Source organism: Rattus norvegicus, chromosome 6 (assembly GCF_036323735.1).
Source record: "Rattus norvegicus strain BN/NHsdMcwi chromosome 6, GRCr8, whole genome shotgun sequence".
Classification (NCBI taxonomy): Eukaryota; Metazoa; Chordata; class Mammalia; order Rodentia; family Muridae; genus Rattus; species Rattus norvegicus.
This window is the reverse complement of record NC_086024.1, coordinates 94,432,472-94,456,768: the sequence shown is the minus strand read 5'-3', so window position 1 is coordinate 94,456,768 and position 24,297 is coordinate 94,432,472. Positions and strand designations below refer to the sequence as shown.

Here is a 24,297-nt window from a genome sequence, read left to right as displayed (position 1 = left end):
TGCTCTCTGTGTTCTAGACTGCCTCAGACTTTCTTTTCTTGGTTTTTAAGCTATTGACGTGTAAAAGAATTAAAGAAACTCAGCGAATAAATCTAGAATTCCTCAGATGCATTTCCCCTACCAATTTCATTCCTAATCCTGTCGATCAAGGAGGTATAGGTTTCAACGTCCTTGATTTTAAAAGGAGAGGCTGGGGCTATAGATGGATAAAATGCTTGCCTCTCATGCACGGAGCCCTGGGTTTGACCCCCTGCCTCCAGCATCAAATAAACCAGATTGTGGCGGCACACACTTGTGATGATCAATACTAGGGAGGTGGAGGCCAGAGGATCAATGATCATCCCCCACTGCTTACCATGTAAGTGCTAGCCTGCACTACATGGGACCCTGTCCAGAGAGGGGGGATGGGAGGAGGGGGAAGAGAGATGAAGAGAGGAGCAGAAAGGGGAGAGAAGGAGAAATACCAAAAGCTCCTGCTAATTCCAAAGTTAGCCCCATTAGACATCAACGCTTCTTTAATCATGACTTTAAAAACAACGAATCAGGACACACAGTTTTGCTCACCACCTAATTTGTTTCCCAAGATGGAGTTACAAAGGGCAAATGTAAAATAGGTCACATGGTAAGAAGACCGTTTCCGTGGAGACAAAACACCTATGCCAGGGAGTCTGTGGCCCTTCAGACTGTGTTAGGTCTCATTCCTGCTCCCTGATCACCTGCTTTCTGCTCTCCTGTGTCAGACTGTTAGCCTGTACCCTGCTCGCCTGCAGACCCAGCCCTCCCACACCTTGCTTGCCTGCATCCCAGCTCCTCCAACAGCAAATACAGACTGTGCTGATGAGACTCAAAGCCGCCAGCTGGGAAGATTTTTGAAGGCTGGTGGACTTTAAACTTTTGAGTCTATTCAAAGAACATTTGCATAAAGTGTGCTGACTGAACCTCTGAGGAAAATAAGTATACAGTTAAAATTCTGGACTTGCCACAACTCTAACAGAATGTGGAACCTTATCAGAGATAGTCCCGCATGAAAACACCTGGCTCTTGGAAGGAAGAGAGGGATGCCATTAGAAGGCTGGCAAGAGGCAGAAAGGCGATCACAGGATGTCCCTTCCGCCTCTTAGAACCTGTGCCAAGCCTATTACAGTCATGGTTTCCACTACCCAGCCAGCCTCTAGTCATCCTTACTGAGTTATTGGAGTTCCCCAGACATGTTTTTTGAATCATTTATGCTCTGAGGAAGCAAAACTTGTTAGCATTCTTGGCACTTGTTTACGAGTTCACCTCTGCGCCCCACATTTGAGGAAGTGTTTCTTGAAATCCTATCAGCCGTACAATGGCAGAGCTGACTTCTGCCTCACTGGAGTCCACTGGTCAGTCCTCCATGGAGATGCTCAGTCTGGAAGCCATCTCTTTCACTCCCAGGAGCCACAGATGCTATGAATCATCGCTCCAGAGCCTCTCGGATGGGATAGAGTCCCAAAACCCACTTGGATGTGGGGATCAAAGCTCGTCTCCCACCTGCTCCACACATTCATATACCTCAGCGATTAGTGCTTGCAAAGATCCTTGTGGTTACGTGAAAGTCTAAATTCACAGCCTGCTTTCTTCATCCACAGGCGGAAAGTGAAGACAAGAAGGGTCCTGCCCATTCCACAGCAGCTGTGGTTCCTCCTTGGCCTGCTGTAATGAGCCTGTAGCCGTGACTTTCCTACCTTTTAATACACCTTAGAAACCAGCCTGAGAAAGTTTTAAGCTCTGTTCACCGATCCCTTTCTGATTCAGCAAGGGACTCAGAATGAAAATCAGCAAACAGGGCTCCTTACAAAATTTGTTAGCCACAGGAAACTGAAACAGCCATTTTGGGGTGGGGCAAATGAAGCCAACGTGTAATGGCATTAAGACTGGTCAACTGCTTCTTTGACACTTAAGAGTGTATCCCCACAAGAGTAAAGGCCACTCAGGCTTGGAGCAGGGCAGGGACAGGTATGAGGTGCTACCCTGTCCCCTGGGCATTTGTTTCTTGATGGCAGAAGAAAGGGGAACACCTTGTTCACATCGGCCAAGCTATCTAGATCCCTACCCTAGACCACCTCCCAGATGTGAAGGCATGGCCTCTGAACCACAGAACTGAAGTCGATCGTAGCTCTGTCATCATCCGTCTGCATGACCTGTCACATTTCCTCCTCTCTGAAAAGATTGAGATCATAGTTCGCTCCTCTAGGGTTGCCATGAGAAATACAGTCACACATACAACATGTATGTCGTCGTCAATGAGCAAGGCCACTGCTGTCTTAGGATGTAATAGTGACAAAGAAGAAATGAGGTTAGGAGACCCAGTGTCCTTTCATTACAAAGCAGAACTCTTGAGTTTGGGTAAAAGATATCTTTCCTGTGGTATAACTGAAGGGCTAGGACTATGTCCTTTGAACAGTGAATTCTAAACCTTGTCCATTTTCAGGTAGAGGAGGCAGATGACTGGCTCAGGCATGGAAACCCTTGGGAGAAGGCTCGTCCTGAATTCATGCTGCCTGTGCATTTCTACGGAAGAGTAGAGCACACCCAGGCAGGAACAAAGTGGGTCGACACCCAGGTAATCGGGCTCTCAGGACAAGCATTTTATTTTGCACAGCATGGCGAACATTACACTGAGCGCACAGTATATAGCACTCACTGTTCACGGCAGTGTACACAATATCAAGAATGAAGCATTGGCTGGGAATAGGGATGAATGCTTTTAATCCCAGCACTCAGGAGGGGGAGACCAGTGTGGTGAACAGACAGTTCCAGGACAGCCAGGGTTATGTAGAGAAACTGCCTCAGTCAGGGTTTCTATTCCTACACAAACATCATGACCAAGAAGCAAGCTGGGGAGGAAAGGGTTTATTCGGCTTACACTTCCACATTGCTGTTCATCACCAAAGGAAGTCAGGACTGGAACTCAAGCAGGGCAGCCAGCAGGAGCTGATGCAGAGGCCATGGAGGGATGTTACTTACTGGGTTGCTTCCCCTGGCTTGCTCAGCTTGCTTTCTTATAGAACCCAGGGCTACCAGTCCAGGGATGGCACCACCCACAATGGGTTGGGTCCTCCCACCTTGATCACTAGTTGAGAAACTGTCTTACAGCTGGATCTCATAGAGGCATTTCCTCAAGGGAGGCTCCTTTCTGTGATAACTCCAGCTTGTGTCAAGTTGACACACAAAACCAGCCTGTACAGAAACTGTGTTTCAAAAAAAAAAAAAATACTGAAGGAAGGAAGGGGAGGGGAGGGTAAGGGAGAGAGGAGAAGGGGGTAAAGGGAGGGGATAAAGTAATATCTTATGTATCAGATAGCAGAGTGGAACTGTATGCGTGAACATGCTTGTCGTCTTCATAGTGCCTGCCTGTTCCTTAGGAGAGAAGGGCGCTGAGGCCAAGAGGGAGGCGGCTTCCCTGAGGTTAGCTGATTTACCAGGGCCAGCCTGCAGTCGGCTTGCAAAGATTACTCCATTCCATAGCACTAAGCACGATGAGCTCTTTGGATGCTTAGCTTCCTGGTTTATAATGTTTCTTGATACCAAAGCAGAGTGATTTAAAGGCCTTTTCTCAGCCCACTGCACATTGTAGCACTGCAATTTTCAAAAGATGATGCAGGCTTCAGCCCCGTGCTGTGCTGGATCTGTGATCTGTGTCAGGTCACTTCTAGAAAAGGGATGCTTCAGTTTCTTCAAGGGCACTTGTCCCACTATTCTATTGCATGTGGCCCTGTCACAGAATCCTAGCTAGTCCTGTGGCATGTGATCCTCTGTTGTCATAGCTTCCTGCAAATGACTGCTCGGTCCAATCAGCTCAGCTTCACTTGACGTATTCGCTTTATGGAGATGCTCTTGGGCTGATGTCTACCTTAGTCATTCTTGAAAACCTTCCCGAAAACCCACTGAAATAATGTCCTGACATATGAAATGTTCCAGCATACTTCATAGCTGATTTCCTTTTTAACTACTGGTCCATTTTGCTAGTCCTTAGAAAGGTATACAAAGTTCAGAAAAAAGAAGACATTCAAATGTTTCCTATCTGAATGTGACCTCATGTGGCCTGTCAAATGGCAGGGGAGACACTAACACGAAGAAAATTATGTAGGGTATAGACAAGGACTCAGGCTTGAAGGTAAATCCGCTCTGTTTATTTTGTTTTTTTCTTCGTGTCAGTTAAATATCTAGCCACAGTCTAAGTTACAAATTCTTGGTCATAACTGCTGTCCTATGAGCTGCAAACAGACCAGTTAATCCAGTCTAAGAAACTGCACACATGGAAGCCCTTGGTCCTGCTAAGACTGAACCCCCAGTGAACTAGATTGTTGGGGGGAGGGAGGCAATGGGGGGAGGATGGGAAGGGAAACACCCATAAAGAAGGGGAGGGGGAGGGATTAGGGGGATGTTTGCCCGGAAACCGGGAAAGGGAATAACACTCGAAATGTATATAAGAAATACTCAAGTTAATAAAAAAAAAAAAAAAAGAAACTGCACACATATTTGGTATTAAATTAGTATGTGGGATAGAGCTTGGTGCCTACAACTTCATTAGCTTTTGATCAATCCACGTTTACCCAATCAATACCAGAAGTGTTCCGATGGCACGATAGGGCCCGCCACTGAGCCATTTTGTTTTTACAAAGCTCCTCTGGGTGCTTACCTCTCTGTTTTCATGGAGAATCCAGAAATTCGATTAGAAAGTACTTGTTTCTATATCTAGAGGACCAAGGTTGTGGGTCAGAGATGACATACATGAGCTAGGCGAAACCCTGCAGGACGTTATGGATCGCCCACATCTATAGGTGGTGAGGTCAGAGAGCATGAGGCCAGACACGCTCTGAGAATGAAGGGAATGGCCTGCAGCAAGTGGAGCTCTTTGCTGTTATGTAATTCAGGTCCCTAGGGAAGTGGATTCCAGAGAGAATTGGCTGTGCTAGTGATGTGTCCGAGCAAACCTAGGGAAGATGAGGAAGGGGGCAGCAGGAAGAAGAGGAACGTCTTCATGGTACAGGGTGCCACCTATGAAGAAGAGGGACAAGGAGGGGCTCATGTGAACTGCAGCGCTGCTCTGCGCAAGTGAACATTCTGAGGGACTAAAGCATACCTTTTGGAAACACTATAGTGTTCTGAACATGTTGGAGCATCCCAAAGATGATACACAGCCTTGGGGTGAGGTTTGAGGGGACGCATTCTCTCTATAGCCCCTGGAAGTTCCCTCGGACTGCCTCTGTAGTGCTGGGAGGAGCAGAAGGACAAGTCTTGTTTAAACCAGGAGTCATTCCTTTTTTCTTAATTGGATATTTTATGTGTTTACATTTCAAATGTTATCCCTTTTCCAGGTACCCCCCTCTCCTATGCTCTCTCCCCCTGCTTCTATGAAGTGCTCCCCTCCCAACCACCCACTCCCACCTCACCACCCTGGCATTCCCCTACACTGGGGAAATGAGCCTTCACAGGATCAAGAGCTTGTCCTCCTATTGATACCAGACAATGCCACCCTCTGCTTCATATGCAGCTGGAGCCATGGGTCCCTCCATGTATACTCATTGGTTGGTGGTTTAATCCCTAGGAGCTCTGGGAGCTCTGTTTGGTTGATATTGTTGTTCTTTCTGTGGGGTTGAAAACCCCTTCGGCCCCTTCAGTCCTTTCTGTAACTCCTCCACCGGGGACCCTGTGCTAACTCAATCTGATGGTTAGCTGCGAGAATCCTCATCTGTATCAGTAAAGCTCTGACAGAGCCTCTCAGGAGACATCCATATCAGGATCCTGTCAGCAAGCACTTCTTGGCATCAGCAATAGTGACTGGGTTTGGTGGCTGCATATGGAATGGATCCCCAGGTAGGGCAGTCTCTGGATGACCATTTCTTCAGTCCCTGCTCCACTCTTTACCCTGTATTTCCTCCCATGAGTATTTTGTTCCCCCTTCTATGAAGGACAGAAGCATCCACACTTTGGTCTTCCTTCTTCTTGAGCTTCATATGATCTGTGAATTATATCTTGGGTATTCCAGGCTTTGAGGCTAAGCCACTTACCAGTGAGTGCTTACCATGTGTGTCCTTTTGTGACTGGGTTACCTCACTCAAGATGATTTTTCTAGTTCCATCCATTTGCCTAAGAAGTTCATGAAGTCATTGTTTTTAATAACTGAGTAGTTCTCCATTGTGTAAATGTACCACATTTTTTTAAATCCATTTTTCTGTTGAAGGACATCTGGATTCTTTCCAGCTTCTGGCTATTATAAATAAGGCTGCTAGGAACATAGTGGAGCACGTGTCTTTGTTGTATGTTGGAGCGTCTTTTGAGTATATGCCCAGGAGTGGTATAGCTGGGTTCTTAGGTAGCACCATGTACAATTTTCTGAGGAACCTCCAGACTGATTTCCAGAGTGGTTGTACCAGTCTGCAATTCCACCAACAATGGAGGAGTGTTCCTCTTTCTCCACATCCTCGCCAGCATCTGCTGTCACCTGAGTTTTTAATCTTAGCCATTCTGACTGGTGTGAGGTGGAATCTCAGGGTTGTTTTGATTTGCATTTCCCTGATGACTAAGGGTGTTGAACATTTCTTTAGGTGCTTCTCAGCCATTCGGCATTCCTCATTTGAGAATTCTTTGTTTAGCTCTGTAGCCCATTTTTAATAGGATTATTTGGTTCTCTGGAGTCTAACTTCTTGAGTTCTTTGTATATATTGGATATTAGCCCTCTATCAGATGTGGGGTCGGTTTCCCAATCTGTTGGTTGCCCTTTTGTCCTATTGACAGTGTCTTTGCCTTACAGAAGCTTTACAATTTTATGAGGTCCCATTTGTCAGTTGATCTTAGAGCATAAGCCATTGGTGTTCTGTTCAGGAAAATTCCCCCATGCCTATGTATTCGAGGCTCTAATCAGTCCTATAACCCCTAAAGAAACAGAAGCAGGAGTCATTCCTAATTTACAAATGACCTCTCCTGATTGGTGACAAATTGCTTGAAAGTATGTATAAAGATCTGCAAAGACCTTTACTTCTTTGTGAAAGACACAAAGGGTGCTTTGTTACATGGAGTGGGCTGGACCAAACAAGGCATCACATCCTCCCACACAGTCATTCTGTCGTTCCTCCTCCATGAACTTTGATGCTAATGAGACAAGGAATGGAAATGGGTCGTTTTTCATGTGAATTTTAAATGTCCCGTGAAGCAGGTCACATCCCAGTCCTTCTGTCTGAAATGCTGTCACAAAGATGGGGCTGGAATTGCCAAAGCTGGCACCTCGAGCCCAGCTCAGCTAATTCTCACCTGAATTGGCAGATCACCACAGGAGTCACTAAAATAGTGTTCTGCAACATCACAAAAGCTGGCGAGCACAGCACACCTCAAATGCCGTGTGGGGTGCTCCTCTCTCATTTTGCTGTTCTGTTGAATTTTAGCCTATTTTTAGCATCAGGTCATTGAATGCCTTACACAGAGCATGGCTGCTGCCCTTCAGGGCGTCACATTCGTGGGCGTCACTTTGCTTATACACTGTAGTTTATCATCTTAACCCCTTTTCTACCACTAACCCCACAGTGGTCCCCTCCGGTGTCCACCTTCAGGGCAAGAAGCTCATAGGAATTCAACATTGAAATGCTATGAGGATCAGCAACCCGGTGACTCCAACACTGCCTCCAGTCCTGAGACACACTTCCCAGGACTTATACAGTTTGAGGACATGATGCAGTCAGGACTAGAGATCTAGTGCAGCCTCCAGCCATTGCTCAACCTCTGTCATCCTACCTGAGCCACGGTGACTGCTGATGTTTAACCCCGCAGGTGGTGCTGGCTTTGCCGTACGACACCCCCGTACCTGGGTATATGAACAACACGGTGAACACTATGCGCCTCTGGTCGGCCCGAGCACCCAATGACTTTAACCTTCAAGACTGTACGTACAGCCGGTCTCTGCTCTCTTTGTGTACATTGCGACTTGATGGCTGGTTAGAGACACATTGAGGTTAAGGAAAAAGCCTTGGGTTTCTGATCTTTGGTCTTCGGGAAGTGAGAAGGCATAATTGTTTGTTTGTTTGTGTTTGTTTATTGTTTTGTCTTGCTTTTTGAGACAAAGTATCACTATGCCCAGGTCGGGGGGACAGGGCATACTCTCCTAAGTGCTGCAGCCAGTGAGGGTCAGGGCCCCTTCTCCTACTCTCATGACCTCAGGGCCAACTCGCCCACCTGCTGCACTTTGTGGTTGGGGTGACATTTTTAAAGCCATAGTTCAGTCTGGCATTGAACTCTCCTGGGAAGCCCAGTGTTGAAGTTTATTGAAACACTTTGATGTTTAAACATGGGAGGACATTGGATGAGCTCGAGAGACTTGCTCCAACAATGGCAGCGTGTCTATTTAGTGCTTTTCTACGTTCTTTACAGTTAATGTCGGAGACTACATTCAGGCTGTGCTGGACCGGAACCTGGCTGAGAATATCTCCAGAGTGCTGTACCCCAACGATAACGTGAGTGATGCACGGCCACCTTAGACAGCTTACTTCTCAGAGCCTCTCCGGTAACCTATGAAACAGAATAAGCTGTGCCCCTTCTGTAACTTTCCCCTCCATCAAGTGAGGAAAGCAAATGTGTACAATTCATGAGATCAAGGTGGTATTTTGATTTGATCGTGGCTCTATCAATTGGGAAGATTCATAGATGTATTCCAAAACAGAGGCTGGATATAAAAGATGAGTGAAATGTTAAGGAAGGCTGATTTTGTGTCCAGAAAGAATCTTCATTGGCAAAGTTAGAATTGGGAAGATTCCCTTCCTAGTCTCCCCCCATTGCTCACCTTCCTCATCTTCTATCCCCAGGCTGGGGGAAGTCATGGTGGTCCTTAGATCAGACTAGAGAACTAGTGTCTGATTTTTCTGCCATTAGCTTGGATCCTTAGCTTTTCCTGCAGCTTGTTATCCTAATGCTATTCTAAAAACTGTGTGTATGTCTGTCTGCCTGTCTGCCTGTCTGTCTGTGCCTGTGCAAGCATGCATGCACCATGACATATATGTGGAGGTCAGAGGATAACCTTGAATGTCAGTCTTTGCCTTCTGGGGAGTCTCCTGTCTCTACCTCCCATCTACCAGTAAAAGCACTGGAATCACAGGGGACTCCCACTCCCAAGCATGCTGGGCATTCAAACTCAGGTCCCCGAATTCCCTCAGAGAGTGCTTCATCCACTGAGCCTGCTTCCTAGCTCTGGTTTTGTTTATGAGACAAGATCTCTTATCTACCCCTGGGTGGCCTGGAGCTCACTAAGTAAGCCAGGCTAGCCTTGAACTCTCAAGGATCCTTCTGCCTTTGCCTCCAAGGACTGGGATTACAAAGATGTACCAGAATGGACAGTTAAACGACTTAGTGTTTGTTTGATGTGTGGAGCTTGATTTCCCAAGACCTCTGCAAATTCCTAGTTGACTTAAACATATATAATGCAACTTTTCTATGGATAAAATTATGTTCCTGAAGATGTAATGATTCTTCTTGGAAGTAATTTCAGAGGTGACCAAATTAGTACTCTGCCTCAGAACAGTGGTAGAAGCCAAAGACTCTGGGGATCAGAATGCAGTTTAGGCTGGATGTTCACTCGGTGATAAACCACGGGCTCTAAGAGGGAAAGAAGGAGGATTTGCTGTAACCTTTTCAAGAACCTAAAGAGATATGTCATTTTTCTTTTAGAAAAAGACCCAGTGCTGTCAGTGCATTTCAAAGGAATCACTAATCCAAGAGCAAAAGTTTGCTCTTCTGAGGATCACAATAAAAATGTGCTCAAGTCTACAGTCTTCCACCAGCCAACCCCAGGACTACAGAATTCTGTAACTGGAAGGGGTTACCTTCTGTCAGAACCAAACCTGACATGATTTGGAAATACTCATCTGTAGTAGTCAGCATGGTATATTAAGTTAGCATGAGATTTTTAAAAAGGCAGGATTTTTGGGTTAAAGTATCCCTTGAGATACTGTCTTGTTACTGCTGTCTTTTCAGAGCGGGTCCATAGTGGTGTGTGAGTGTGTGTGTGTGTGTGTGTGTGTGTGTGTGTGTGTGTGTGTGTGTATGTGTGTGTCATGGTTATAAAAAAAAGTCATTTTTCTTCTAAAATATGGCCAAAGCCAGTGTCCAGACTTCGACCTTTTTCATAAGAATCTTGCTGCTCTTCTCACTCCCCCTCCAGTGAATCTCGTGCTCTGCCAAGGCCCCGAAAGGCTTTTCTGACCACGCGCAGGGTAGACATGGAGTCTGAGCAGTGCCTGGCCTGCTCCCTAATTGGTCGCGATGCTTGGACTTCTCCGCCATAACCTTGACCTGTATTGAGAGTCCAGGGCACTGGACTGGCCATCCTGCTCCTCCCCACCCACATCTCAGGAACTACTCCGACCCTGTGTGTTTATCTCACAAATTCTGACGTCTTTAGGACTCAGACCAAGAATTACTAGATCATCTGGATCTAAAAGTACTGTGCCTTAAAAGTCCTAAAGAAATCATTCTCACTTCTACCTCCCTGCTATTAAAGACAGAGATAATTTCATTTCTAGGACTGGAATAATTCTCTAGATTAATAGATGCTTAATTTCATCATAAGCAGGGTCATGGTGCTTTTTGTTATTTTTAGAAAAAGACCTTCATTGTAAATTGTACAGCAATATATGCCATTAGACAAAAATTAAGGTATACAGAACAAAAAAAGTAAAAAAACAAACAAAAAAAAAACAAAAAAAAAAAAAACAGTAATCTTTTTTTTTTTTTTTGGTTCTTTTTTTTTTTTTCCGGAGCTGGGGACCGAACCCAGGGCCTTGCGCTTCCTAGGCAAGCGCTCTACCAATCTTTTTTTTTAAAGACTTATTTATTTATTTATTTATTTATTTATTTATTTATTTATTATAAGTACACTGCGTCTGTCATCAGACACACCATTAGACGGTATCTGATCACATTACAGATGGTTGTGAGCCACCATGTGGTTGCTGGGATTTGAACCCAGAACCTCTGGAAGAGCAGTCAGTGCTCTTAACCACTGAGCCATCTCTCCAGCCCCAACAACAGTAATCTTAAAAGTCTCATTGTTACTATGACCCATGTTACTATTTTATTAATGAAATTGTCGTTTCTTCTATTTTTATCAAAGATATACATGTTTGGAAAGGCAAACAGTCATCCGTTCTCAGGAAGCTGTAACTTCATGACATAATACCATGAAGATGTTTCTACTTTATGATTTTTCTATGCCCTCGATTGTTTGTCCCCCACTTCTAAGGCCTACACCTCATTTTCTCGCATCACAGAAACATGTCCCACCCATTCTCTCTGTGTGGATACAGAGTCTTCACTGGGCTCCTCAACTGGTGTTTGCCGAGTGTCAATTCCTGTCTCTGCCTTCCTTCAGAGGGCTTGTGCTTACCTCCCACGTGAGGTCACTGTTTCTAGGTTCCTGTGTCTTCCAGTTCTGGGTTTGCTCACCGTTTCTTGTAGTGTACATCCCTCCCAACCTCCAGGGAATGGGTGTCTGTGAGCCGAATTTTCTTGAGACCCTGTGTGTCTCAAAGGCATTTGCATCCTGACCTCACGGTTTGCCCAGGTACAGGGCAGAGTCTACTTGCGTTGCTGCTGTTGCTGCTAACAAGTACAGTGCCGTTTTGATCAGACTAGTTTATGCGAATGATCAGTTGATGCTGGTAGAGCCAACAGTGGCTGTCTGTGGTCAGCAGTCAGGCTGGGAGAAGACATCACTCACCCCATCCACTTTCACTCTCCGCCCCCGTGACACATTTTTCAAAATGAGCTCATTGGCACCCGGCCTTAACTGCGCCCTTCACTGGAGACTTAGCATCTCCTAAAAATCCTGTGCCTGTCCAAGTTGGGAAAGGAAATGGCTCAACTGCAGGGTTTCTTGAGGTCCAAGGTTAGCTGCCCCATAGGCAGTTCTCACATGACCTTTCTCTCCACCTGTACCCCTACTTTCAAAGGAATTAGTGCTGCCAATGTCTAAAGCATCCCCCGTCCCAGCAGGAGAGCTCTGATATACAAACTGAAGTGCCTCTTGGCTCTTCTCCACTAGCAGGCCAAGAGCTGGCTTTTTTGAATCTTCTGGCTGGATTTCCACACGCCCACCTGTTTCTCACCATCAGATGTCTCTACCGAGCTGGAAAGGGTTTAACAGTTAACAGCTGGTACCGCTCCTGCAGAGGACCTGAGCTCTGTTCCCACAATCAGGTCACACCATCAGTAACTATAAAACCAGGGAATCCGATGCCCTCCTCTGGTCTCTGAGGACACTGCATTTGACTTCCTCTCTCTCTCTCTCTCTCTCTCTCTCTCTCTCTCTCTCTCTCTCTCTCTCTTTCTCTCTCTCTCATATTTACTCTCTCTCTTAAATTAAAAACAATAGATCCTTTTTTAAAAAAAGAACTATATTATTCTTTATTTAAGAACGAAACAGACAAACAAAACACCCGAAGTGTTACTACCCCCTCTTCCGGCTTCTTTATCTTTTATCTGGACGCCCACCCAAGAGCACTTGGCTGTCATTTGAACAGGGTTTCAGGGAAGCAAAGGTTGATACTTCTCCGTTCACCCTGCCACCTCTCTGCGGACATCAGGCAGGGGAGGGAGGGACACTGATCACATTTTGGTCACAGCTCCACTGTGACCGTCTCTCACTCGGGTTCCTTGGCTTGAAGTTTTTTGAAGGGAAGGAGCTGAGGCTGAAGCAGGAGTACTTTGTGGTGGCTGCGACCCTGCAGGATGTCATCCGACGTTTCAAGGCCTCCAAGTTCGGCTCCAAGGATGGTGTAGGAACCGTGTTTGATGCTTTTCCAGATCAGGTGAGTGTTCAGACCGGTGGTTCCCAACCTTCCTGATGCTTCATTCAACCTTTTAACACAGTTCCTCATGTTGTGGTGAAGCCCAACCATAAAATTATTTCGTTGCTACCTCATAACTGTAACACTGCTGTGGTTATGAATGGTGATGTAAATATTTGATATGCAGGAGATCTCATATGCGCCCTCTGTAAAAGGGTTGTTTGTGCCCCAAGGGGGTCACGACCTGCAGGCTGAGCCCCTAGTTCAGACTGTGGTCATAGGTAAGGCCCACAGAGAGGCTTCCATCAGACGTACTCTCCTGGTGCTCAGAAGTTAGGCGAGCAGATTTTCCTGGGAAGTGGGTGTTCAGGGCTTCATCCAGATGTTTGTGAGGACAGGAAGCCAGCGCCCCTGGGGTCACTCGCTCCACACCGCAGATGTCTTTTCTCCCCCCAGGTAGCCATCCAGCTGAATGACACACATCCCGCACTCGCCATCCCGGAGCTGATGAGGATCTTTGTGGACATTGAAAAATTGCCCTGGTCCAAGGTCTGGATAATCTGGCTTCTTTGTCTTTATCCGGGTGGAAGGCCTTCCGGGCGGAAGGACTTCCTCGAGGCTCCTTTGTTTGTGATCAAAATACATTTCTGTTGCTAGATTGCCACAGTTGAAGGTACAGTTTGCCCTGATGCCAATGTATCTCCACTCTTAGCATTCTACCAGAAATAAAGCTAAGAGCTGAGCAGAAGCAAGGGCAGCAGGGGGCGCCAGTAGCTGTGGCGAGGATTGAACTGTGTTGAGTTGAACATATTTTGCTTATCAAAGGATGTGAAAGTAAATATTCTAGCACCAGAACACAGCTGACTAAAAGGGCGCCCCTGTAGCTTTGGGGTCAGTGTTTTATATGTGTGTGTGGTGGGGGCGGGGGGGGGGTGCACAAGCTTGCATGTAGAGGACAGCCTTGGCTGTTATCCCTCAGGGGTCATCTGCCTTGGTTTTTGAGACGAAGTCTCTTGATTGGCCAGAACTCATCAAATAGGCTGGGTAGGTGGTCAGTGAGCCCAGAGATCCTCCTGCCTCTGCCTCCCCAGTGATTTTGTTGTTTGACGTGGATACTGGGGGGTCAGCTCCTCGCTCCTTGTGCTTGTAAAGCCAGCACCTTACTGCCCGAGTGATGTCCCCAGCCTAGGAGTCAGAATTTCAACCCTGATTCTGTGTCTGTCAGTGTTACTTAATTAAGGTTTTATTCCGAGTAACTATTGTTTCATAATAAAATACAAGGAAATACAACTGGAGAAGGCTTATCAAAAGGCTATTTAGTATCTTATTAGACAGTCTGACAACAGGCTTTTTCTTTCCCTGAAAAAAAATAAAGTGTAACAGTGTTGCCCAGACCATTCAGAGACTCCTAGAATCAAGTGCACCTGACTGCGCATTCAGAAACACTGTGGCAGGCTGTGGGCGCTGAGGGACCCTTGACTCTCTGGGTGCGTGCTCTGAAAGGCCAGCAACTGACGCTCTCTTCTGCAGGCCTGGGAGATCACCAAGAAGACCTTTGCCTACACCAACCACACGGTGCTCCCGGAGGCCCTGGAGCGCTGGCCAGTGGACCTGGTGGAGAAGCTGCTGCCTCGACACTTGCAGATCATTTATGAGATCAATCAGAAGCATTTAGATGTAAGTCATTGTGAAAGACGCCGACCTCGCAGGAGAATTCCGCTGTAGCTCGCTCAGGGTGATCACAGTGCTCTCCCTAAATGAGGCCTCGGCATATCCCAGTCATTGATAATAGTACTTAAGTCTGGGTGGGGCTCTGTTAAACGCGTGTCCTCAAAAGATGGCTTCTCCGAAAATAGCTCTACCTCTCAGGAAAGGTTTCTTCTCCATCAGAGATTTTGCTCCGGGCATGCATAGCGTCTGAGGGCTGCTTTAAAACCCCAGTGGGCAGCAAGAAAGTGTCTTCTTCCTTCACCTAGAGAATCGTGGCCCTGTTTCCTAAAGACATCGACCGCATGCGGCGGATGTCTCTCATCGAAGAGGAAGGAGGCAAAAGGATCAACATGGCCCACCTCTGCATCGTGGGCTGCCACGCGGTGAACGGGGTAGCGAAGATCCACTCGGACATCGTGAAGACCCAAGTGTGAGTGTAGATACTGGAGCTGCGAGCCTCCCCTGGAGAGGCAGTGATGGGTGCAGTGATGCTGCTTAGCACAGGGTGTGCTTCCAGATGAGAAGGGGCCTGGGATGCTCTTTCACATGTCGTCCGATGGAGAGAGAACTGTTTTCTTAAAAAAGAAAAAACCATAAAAACGCCTCCTTTCTGTACCATCCTGAGTCTAGATTTACAAGCAAAAAAATAACTATTCTGCTGAAAACCTTGATGTAGGTGTCACAGCCAGGAAGTCAGATGGAGGGGACTAGACTTGGGGCAATCGTTTTGAATTGCAAATGAATCTCTTCTAGTTAAAATGACAGCCATAGTTTCTGCCCGTCCCTGTCCCCTTTATCTGATCTTTCTGAGCCTACCCTTGGCTTCAGGAAAATAACTCTGAGCATTGCCCAACAAGCAGGACTCTGACCACTCCAGCCAGAGTCAGTGCTTTGTCTTCTCTCTCCAGATTCAAGGACTTCAGTGAGCTAGAACCAGACAAGTTCCAGAATAAAACCAACGGGATCACCCCGAGGCGCTGGCTCTTACTCTGCAACCCAGGGCTGGCTGACTTGATAGCAGAGGTAAGAGGAGGTGCGGAGGGGGAAGCTGGTGAGAACCGGGGAAGCAAAGGAAGGTCTGAGCAGATCCTACCTGTGGCAGGGCTGGCTTCTGAGTAAGTGGCTCATGCTGTTGATAGAGCAGGGTCATCCTATTTTTTAATTATTATTTTAATTTTTAGTTATGTGTTTATGGAAATAGTATAAGCACATGGGTGCAGGTGCCCTTAGAGGTCAGAATAAGGTGTCAATATCTCCTGAAGCTGGTATTATGGCCAGTTGTGAGCCTCCCTGTATGGGTGCTGGGAACCAAACTTGGGTCCCCTGCAAGAGAAGTGTGTGCTCTAACCACTGAGCTATCCCTTCATCCCCCATCATGAAAAGCTTCAATTTTGAACAAGGGATGCACAAATTACAAAGCAGTTCGTGGCCAACAGTGTCTATGTGGCCTACAGATGGAGTAGGGTGTCTGTTAGCAATGAAGGATAACAAAGCTCAGAAATGTCACAGAACCCGGGTTCTTGGTCGTCCTCGTACGTACGTTTCTTATATTTAAGGTTCTTCCCACATAGGCTGTCTAGCCTCTTTGGTGAGCAGAACAAGCCATTTGTGAACTGCTGGGCATGAGAGCCATTTACCACACACCAGCAAGCCCTGCTATGATGGCTGTGCTCACGGTCTCAGGCTAAGATCACGTTGTCCTTTACATTGATAGAAAATTGGAGAAGACTATGTGAAAGACCTGAGCCAGCTGACGAAGCTCCACAGCTTCGTGGGCGACGACATCTTCCTCCGGGAAATAGCCAAAGTGAAGCAGGTGAGACTGCCAGGCAGGCACGGGCCCCGCCCTCACCCTGCAGTTGAGGGTTTGGGCTCCAGCGGACACCCAAACTTCCATTCGACGAGAGCTCTGGCCTGTTCATTCTCCACAGGAAAATAAACTGAAATTCTCCCAGTTCCTGGAAAAGGAGTACAAGGTGAAGATCAACCCATCTTCCATGTTTGACGTGCACGTGAAGCGGATCCACGAGTACAAACGACAGCTTCTGAACTGCCTGCATGTGATCACCATGTACAATCGTGAGCTTTCCCGGAGCTCCCAGTAGCACCTCTTGGGGGTGGAAGCATTGGTCTCCAGGTAGGCCCCACCACCCCCACAGCACCCACCTTTCTGTCTGTCTCCATCTTTTTAAGGCATCAAGAAAGACCCTAAGAAGTTCTTCGTGCCAAGGACAGTCATAATTGGTGGGAAAGTAAGTTGGCTGGATTTCTGGGGACTTACAGGCTCTAGTCTCTTGCTACTTGCCTTCTTCATTGATGGGACCTTCTCTCCACACATTGCTGTTCTCCCCCAAGGCTGCCCCAGGATATCACATGGCCAAAATGATCATAAAGCTGGTCACCTCCGTGGCAGAAGTGGTGAACAACGACCCTATGGTTGGCAGCAAGTTGAAAGTCATCTTCTTGGAGAACTACAGAGTGTCTCTTGCTGAAAAAGGTGGTGTCCTCATTGCAAAGCGTAGAGGAGGGTCAGGGGAAAATCTGGGCTCACTCGGGGTGGACATGGGGCAGTAGACCCTAGGAAGCCAGTAGCACAATAGAAGGCAAACTAAGATGGCTTCTACAATGACCCAAATGACCTATGAGGTCAGTGTCACACGATTATGTTTGCAAGTGCCTGGCTCCTCTATACGGAGAGCTTGTGACGGTAGAAATGCTGAAGTCTGGCCATGGTCTTCTGCATGAGGGAGGGAAGTCTTCAGTTGCCTGCCCAGGTTTTGCAGGAGAACACCAGCTCCCCATTCCCAGATGATGGCCCCCAGGTCACTACATGGAGGAATGGTTGTCATTTGTTCATGTTGTGACAGCAAATGAGGACAGACAGGATGCTGCCAAAGCACGGGGCTTAGATGTGCACCCAAGAATCAAACACAAAGTCCCCACCCAGGGGACAGGCAGGCAGGAAGCCAACACCCCTTTCTGTACCACAGGGACCTTTGCTAGTTCACAGGGCAATACTGGCAGAGAGGCCACCCACTGGCCAGTGCCAACTGTGCATTCACCTACTTCCGAGATTCAAAAAAACTAAAAGTCAACTTTCTCTTCGTGGCATTGTGGGCTCCCATGGGGTTACTGCTTAAATGCCTCTGCCTAAAGAGGAAGGAGCCAGGTTCCTAAAATTACAAATGAGTTACAAATATAATCCACAGAGAGGCTCTCAGAATAAGGGTTGATTTGTGGTGAAGGGACTTGGAGGTTCAGGCACATCTGATTTGGGTGTACTTGGGGCAAAAGAGGCAGGGGTAAATGTCTAGCCCCAGGGACATAGAAAGGAACATAGAAGGCAGTTCAGTCCCTTGCAAAAAGAAGAGTTAGGGAAAGGCCCTGGGATGTTATGGGCCAAGAAACAGAAGTTGCAGTGTTTTATAAATCAGAGGAAATAAAAATAGAGAGATAAAGAGGGAGAAAGATGATATCCAGTTTATAGCTCAGCACAGGTTAGACACTCTTTTACAGTTTATAGACCAAGAGTGGTCTAAGCAATGGGTTCAGATGGGCACAGTAAGCGCCTGGGTCAAGGAGAAAGTGAGATCTGTCCTTCTGCCCCACTGAAGGTGCACCAGGATAGGCACATATTCCTCATCGACATCAGGCCAGCTAGATCAATTCTCACATAAAATCAGGGATCCAGAGGTAAGGGATCACCAGATTTACATGGCCTGCTTACAGTCATTCCAGCCACGGACCTGTCAGAACAGATCTCCACTGCTGGCACGGAAGCCTCGGGGACGGGCAACATGAAGTTCATGCTGAACGGGGCCCTGACCATCGGGACTATGGATGGGGCCAATGTGGAGATGGCGGAGGAGGCCGGGGAGGAAAACCTGTTCATCTTTGGCATGAGGGTAGATGATGTGGCCGCTCTGGACAAGAAAGGGTGAGAGACCCACTGTCTTTTGTTGAGCAGGTGACCCCCAGGAAGGGACATTATCTCTAGGAACTTACTCCTCAGGCAGGCATCCCACTGAGACCTGCTCTCATGAGATGTAGAGACAGAATGTGAGAAATCAGGACCTCCTAGCCACAGGTAGCCTTAGTTACACAGCCAGGGTAACTGAAGGATGCTTAGGGCTGATGCATGGATAAGTTTCCCAGAGTTACCAGCCACAGCAGCTCAGTGAGCCATCCAGCTCCCCGAGTTTGGGGTTTTTACTTTGATGAACCATTAGCTAACCGGATGTTTTGGCCATGTTAAACCATATCTGGTGTTCCTTTAAGACTGGTTCTCAACCTATGACTTAAGACCCCTTTGAGGTTTGAATGACCCTTTCACAGGGGTCACATAAGACCATCAGAAAGCATAGATATTTACATTATGATTCATAACTATCACAAAATTACAGCTATCAAGTAGCAATGAGATAATTTTGTGGTTGGAGTCACCACACCAAGAAAAACTATATTAAAGGGCCCCAGCATTAGGAAGGTTGAGAAGCATGGTTTGAAGACAGACCTCTGAGTGATGGACCATGCAAGGCAAAGGGTAAATAGAGATGGATCTCAGCAACATTCATTCTCAATTTAATGTCTAGTTGGGTTTATCTAGAGCATGTTAAATACAATTTCTGACCCTTAGAAGTAAGTCTCACTCAGTAGCATCAAGTTTTATGAATCTGCTGGGTCAAAGAAAGCAGCTAGTTCCTTTTTTTTTTTTTTTTTTTTTTTTTTTTGGAGCTGGGGATCGAACCCAGGGCCTTGCGCTCGCTAGGCAAGCGCTCTACCACTGAGCTAAATCCCCAACAGCAGCTAGTTCTTTAACACCATGCTGCTTACATCACAGTTGGTTTTAAAATAAGTTTTACCATAGTCTATCAGATTAGACCAAGAGAATTTTCATAATCTATTGCTCTTAATGCTTTTCATTATAAGAGAAATGAATCGGAATGGAGGGGATTGATTAGGATCTAGCTTTCAAAAGCAATTTGTGCCCATGTTGAAATCTTTAATGATTTCCATAAATACTGATGTTTCTGTGTGTATTTCACAGCGAATGCTGTATCTGGCATTCTGCTCATCTCATACACTAATGTGGCCTTTTCTTTCCTCCCCCACCCACCCACCCTTTCACTACAGGTATGAGGCCAAAGAATATTATGAGGCCCTTCCAGAACTGAAGCTGGTCATTGACCAAATTGACAATGGCTTCTTTTCTCCCAATCAGCCAGACCTCTTCAAAGACATCATCAACATGTTATTTTATCATGACAGGTGAGTTACAACGTGGTATGACTTGACACTGGGGGATGGGACAAAAAGATCTCTAACTAGCAGAAACCCACTTAGCACAGACCTATGATCTGATTCGATACCCTAAGCTTGGGGGTGGGGCATCCTGCACATATGGTTAAGGCTTGAATCTTGTGTTCTTTCTCTCCTTCCACCCATACTCTCTCACATGCATACACATGTTAACATAGTTGCATATGAGAACCACGAAATCACGAAATGGGTGACTATTCTGGTTCGTAAGTCAGGCATGCTCGACAGTAAGCAAAAGAGAGGTTAAAGTGGATCTATGTTAATGTTACCCACTTTAAAGTTAAAGGAGTCTCTGCTAATCAGGATGTTCTGTCTGTTTCTCTTCCAATCTCACATCTACAAAAAACCATAAACAGATTTAAAGTCTTTGCAGACTACGAAGCCTATGTCAAGTGTCAAGAAAAAGTCAGTCAGCTGTATATGGTAAGTGTGAGATGGGTTTTAAAGACTTTGCTGTGGTTCACTAATTGCTTCTTTTTAAGGAAATCCAAATAACAGAGCCCTGCTGACCAATCAAACCTAGGGAAGCCTGGTTGAGTATTTGTCTATCGAGAGAGAGAGAGAGAGAGAGAGAGAGAGAGAGAGAGAGAGAGAGAGAGAGAGAAGAGAAGAGATAGAAATCAACGAGAGAACTTCCCAGATGTTCAAAATCTGCCTTTTGGCTAGTTTACAAGACACACCAGGAGGGCCATTCCAGGGTTGGAATTTGAGATTTCTGTAACAATTGTAAAATTTTACATTATTCTAATTTAAAAAGCAAATCACCAGTGATTTGCATCCAACGAGTACCTACCGTGTAGCAGTTCTGCCTCAGAAGCTCAGGGTACCTGCTTCAGAGGTGGGAGGGTCCTCTCTGTGCTGAGCTCTGCCCGGCTTCCCTCAAGCAGTCTGTAACCCCAGGCCTCTTAACCGGAACTACACATCACAGTCACCAAGGCTGCTGTTTCCAAATACACATGACAACTTACCCTTCGCCCACAGCGATTCTGACCCAGTGGTGGGTAGAACTTTCCACTGATGTTTGAAAAACTTACCAAGATTATTCTAAGATTGAATCCCAGTGTAGTCGGGTAGGAACTGGCCTGGTAATCTTTGAAAAAATAGCAAAATAAATACCTCCCCTGGAGCAGCCTTGTCCGGATCATTAGACTATAGACCGAAAGAAGAGGGGTTTATATATGATTATGTAAAAAACGTGAGCTATGCGAAGAAGCCTCTGCATGCAGTCATGCTTGGGCGAATGGCCCTCCAGGTGTGTCTGTAAAAGCATGGGGTGGGGGAGGGGGGGATGTTAGCAAAGGCGCAAGCTCTGAGCTGAGACTCCAGGACCCCTTCCCAAACATCCCCTTCCATTCTTTTATCAAGGCAGGTGACTGTGGCTGGAGATGGCACAGGTTACCCCTGCCGTCGCCCTAGACAGCCCTCTGGGGTTTTCAAATGGATCCTTCGAGTCTGTGCTACTTTACAGCCAGCCTGCATCTTCTTGGCTGAGTCAGATGAATCTCCTAACAGAGTGTAGAGCCAAGTGCGAGTCTGTGGCTCTGAACATCCGTGGCGTTTCTGGAGCTAAGTAGCTCACGGGCCACTTCCATTCAGCCCCCACTTCCGTTCAGTCCCCACTTCCGTTCAGCCTGTACATACCAGGAGCTCAGAGGAAAGAGAACAGCTGCCTGGAGAAACAGAAATCAATAACATAAGGAAAGGAAAACATGAACAAGGGCAAGGACAGTCAGATCCACTGGGGCTTCCGTTAAAATTAAGCGCAAATCCAAACGGTGCCCATTGGGAGCACAGCAGTTCAATCATGCCTGAGTGATTCGTTAGTGCAGACTGCAGCTTTCGACTCTTGACAGTCATTGCATCGCTGAGGGTTAGTAAGCACAACGTGCATGGCTAGGAAGTGTAGGTGTTATCCATTTCCCTGGTTTTTAGGTTTATGTAGAAGTCTCCAAGCCTGAGTGGGCTGCCATGCTGTCTTGCCTTAGCTTATGGTAGGAAGGTAGTTTAATTCTTATGTTAAAAATGTCCTAATGTGTTAATAACTTTGAATAACTTCCAATAAACTCGCAGAGATCTAAAAAGGAAAAAGAGACTGTAAGCTAAATATATTTTTATACTCTTTTATTTTAAAAAAGTGTAAGATTGTGAAATATTTTTGATTGCGAATAAGACCTTAGTTCACCCTCTTTTGAAACCCCAGTGGGGTTGTGGGGATTCAGAACAAACCTAATGGGGCATAGGCCTTCAAAGGGAACACAAAGCTAAGTGGGTCAGCCAAGCTTTTGGTTGTTTCCCTGCTAATGTTCATGGGTTTTCAAACTTTTTGAGTCACAGGTTAAATCTCTTCGTTTGTCTGCCCACAGACAGTTATATTAGTCCCTCTGTCCACCTTTAGCTGAAGGAGAGGTTGTTCCATTTATTTCTAGGATTTGTTTTTATTTATGTGTGCCTCTGTGTGCGGATGTCAACTGTGTGCAGGTAGCCATGGAGGCTGGAGAGTTATGTGCTTCCTGGCGGGTGCTGGGAACTGAACTCAGGTCCTCTAAAAGAACGCTCTCAACGAGTGCTCTTAACCACTGAGACATCCATTCCTCCAAACCCAGGGCTCTCCACTTTTAATATGCTAACCAATTCGAGAATATTCACCCACAGAGTCATATTCTCTCTCTCTCTCTCTCTCTCTCTCTCTCTCTCTGCATATCCATGCAAATACTCTGGCTCACTTGCTTGCTTTCTTACCCTCTCTCACTCCCTTGCTTACTCTCTTGAGGAATAGCGTCTCTATATAGAGCAGGCTGGGTTTTGAACTTGAAATCTTCTTGCTTTAGCCTCTTGAAGGTTACAACAATCCCCCACCACACCATGCTCGTGGTTTCTCTTAAAATGAAAAACACTTTGTCATCACTAAGAGAACTACACTCTGAATTTGGAGAAAGTGCAGCTGCTCTGCTCCTGCAGGCCGTCAGCAGAGCAAGCTCCTTTATAAATCACTGTCCTTTGTCCCGTTTGGTTCAATGTTGGCCCGGCACACAGGCCCTGAACTGTACATGTATGTTATTCACAGAATCAAAAAGCCTGGAACACAATGGTTCTCAGAAACATAGCTGCCTCAGGGAAGTTCTCCAGTGACCGAACAATCAGGGAGTATGCCAAGGACATCTGGAACATGGAGCCTTCCGATCTGAAGATCTCCCTATCTAAGGAGTCCAGCAATGGGGTCAACGCCAATGGGAAGTAAATGCTAAAATATATTCTTATTCAATAACTTCTTACTGGACTTGAGTACTCTTAGAGCTTCCCTGAGTCTGTTTTGTTATTGAATGGTTAGTAAATGTATTTCTGTATTAGAGCTAAAAATAAAATGTCAACTTCGAGTTGTCAATCAGTAGCCTGCTAGGATTCCTTTCCTTAAAAGTAATCAGACCCACCAGAGCTCCCAGGGACTAAACTGCCAACCAAAGAGTACACATGGAGGGACCCACAGCTCCAGCGTAGCAAAGGATGGCCTTGTCTGGCATCAGTGGGAGGGGAGGCCCTGGGTTCTGTGGAGCCTTGATGCCCCAGCATAAGGGGAATGCTAGAGCAGTGAGGTAGGAATGGGTGGGTAGGTCGGGGAGCACCCTCTTAGAGGCAAAGGGGAAAGGGATGGGATGGGAGGCTTGCAGAGGGGAGACCAGGAAGGGGGACAACATTTGAAATGCAAATAAATAAAATATCCAATAAAAAAATGTTAAGGCATGAGGAGATGGCTCAGTGGTTAAGAGCACTGACTGTTCTTACAGAAGGTCCTGAGTTCAATCCCCAGCAACTACATGGTAGCTTACAGCCATCTGTAATGGGATCTGATGCTCTCTTCTGGTGTGTCTGAAGACAGCTGCAGTGTACTCACAGACAATTAATAAATAAAATCTTTAAAAAATAATTGTTTTAAATTTAAAAAAAGTAATCAGTTGGAAAACCACTTGGAACTGTTTAATGCCATTTAAATGAACTAAGATAAAATTTTTTCTCACACTATTGTTGGAGTTCAGGCTCCAGGCTGCTATCTGGGTCTGTTCAAGCTGCTATAACAAAAGGTGCTAGTCCAGATAACTTACAAACAACATAAATAGTGTCACAGTTCTAGAGATGTAAGTAAGATGTCCAAGATGAAGAGGCCCACGGTTCAGTATCTGATGAGATCCACTTTCTGGTTCCTAAATGGTTCCTTCTCATCCTGTCCTCTTCCCATGGAAGAGACAGAAAGAATTCCCTTAGACCTGTGTTTCAGGGACCTAATTCCATTCCCAAGAGCCTGGCTCAACACCTTTGAAAGCCTCTGCCTCCTGATACCATCATGCTGACAGGTAAATGTTAACACAGGAGCTTGGGGGCAGACACCACTTCCTATACCGGCATCCACCTTACTCACAAATATCCCTGGCAGGTTCCATAGCTGGCCATTTGTAGATAAGGTCAGATTGCATTA

The 24,297-nt window shown here is 46.3% G+C and overlaps 1 protein-coding gene across 1 annotated transcript in view; it reads left to right on the top strand.

Moving 5' to 3' along the window:
• Pygl (glycogen phosphorylase L) overlaps positions 1 to 23,211 on the top strand; it is a 42,662-nt gene extending 19,451 nt beyond the window's left edge. Inside the window, 16 exon segments of the mRNA NM_022268.1 lie at positions 2,459 to 2,590; positions 7,795 to 7,906; positions 8,392 to 8,474; positions 12,678 to 12,821; positions 13,257 to 13,349; positions 14,331 to 14,477; positions 14,777 to 14,940; positions 15,419 to 15,533; positions 16,225 to 16,326; positions 16,442 to 16,589; positions 16,704 to 16,762; positions 16,866 to 17,007; positions 18,240 to 18,447; positions 19,644 to 19,778; positions 20,186 to 20,252; positions 22,894 to 23,211. Of these exon segments, the coding sequence (NP_071604.1) occupies positions 2,459 to 2,590; positions 7,795 to 7,906; positions 8,392 to 8,474; positions 12,678 to 12,821; positions 13,257 to 13,349; positions 14,331 to 14,477; positions 14,777 to 14,940; positions 15,419 to 15,533; positions 16,225 to 16,326; positions 16,442 to 16,589; positions 16,704 to 16,762; positions 16,866 to 17,007; positions 18,240 to 18,447; positions 19,644 to 19,778; positions 20,186 to 20,252; positions 22,894 to 23,067 (2,025 nt within the window). The 3' untranslated portion in view covers positions 23,068 to 23,211.
• The last annotated feature ends 1,086 nt before the right edge of the window (positions 23,212 to 24,297 follow it).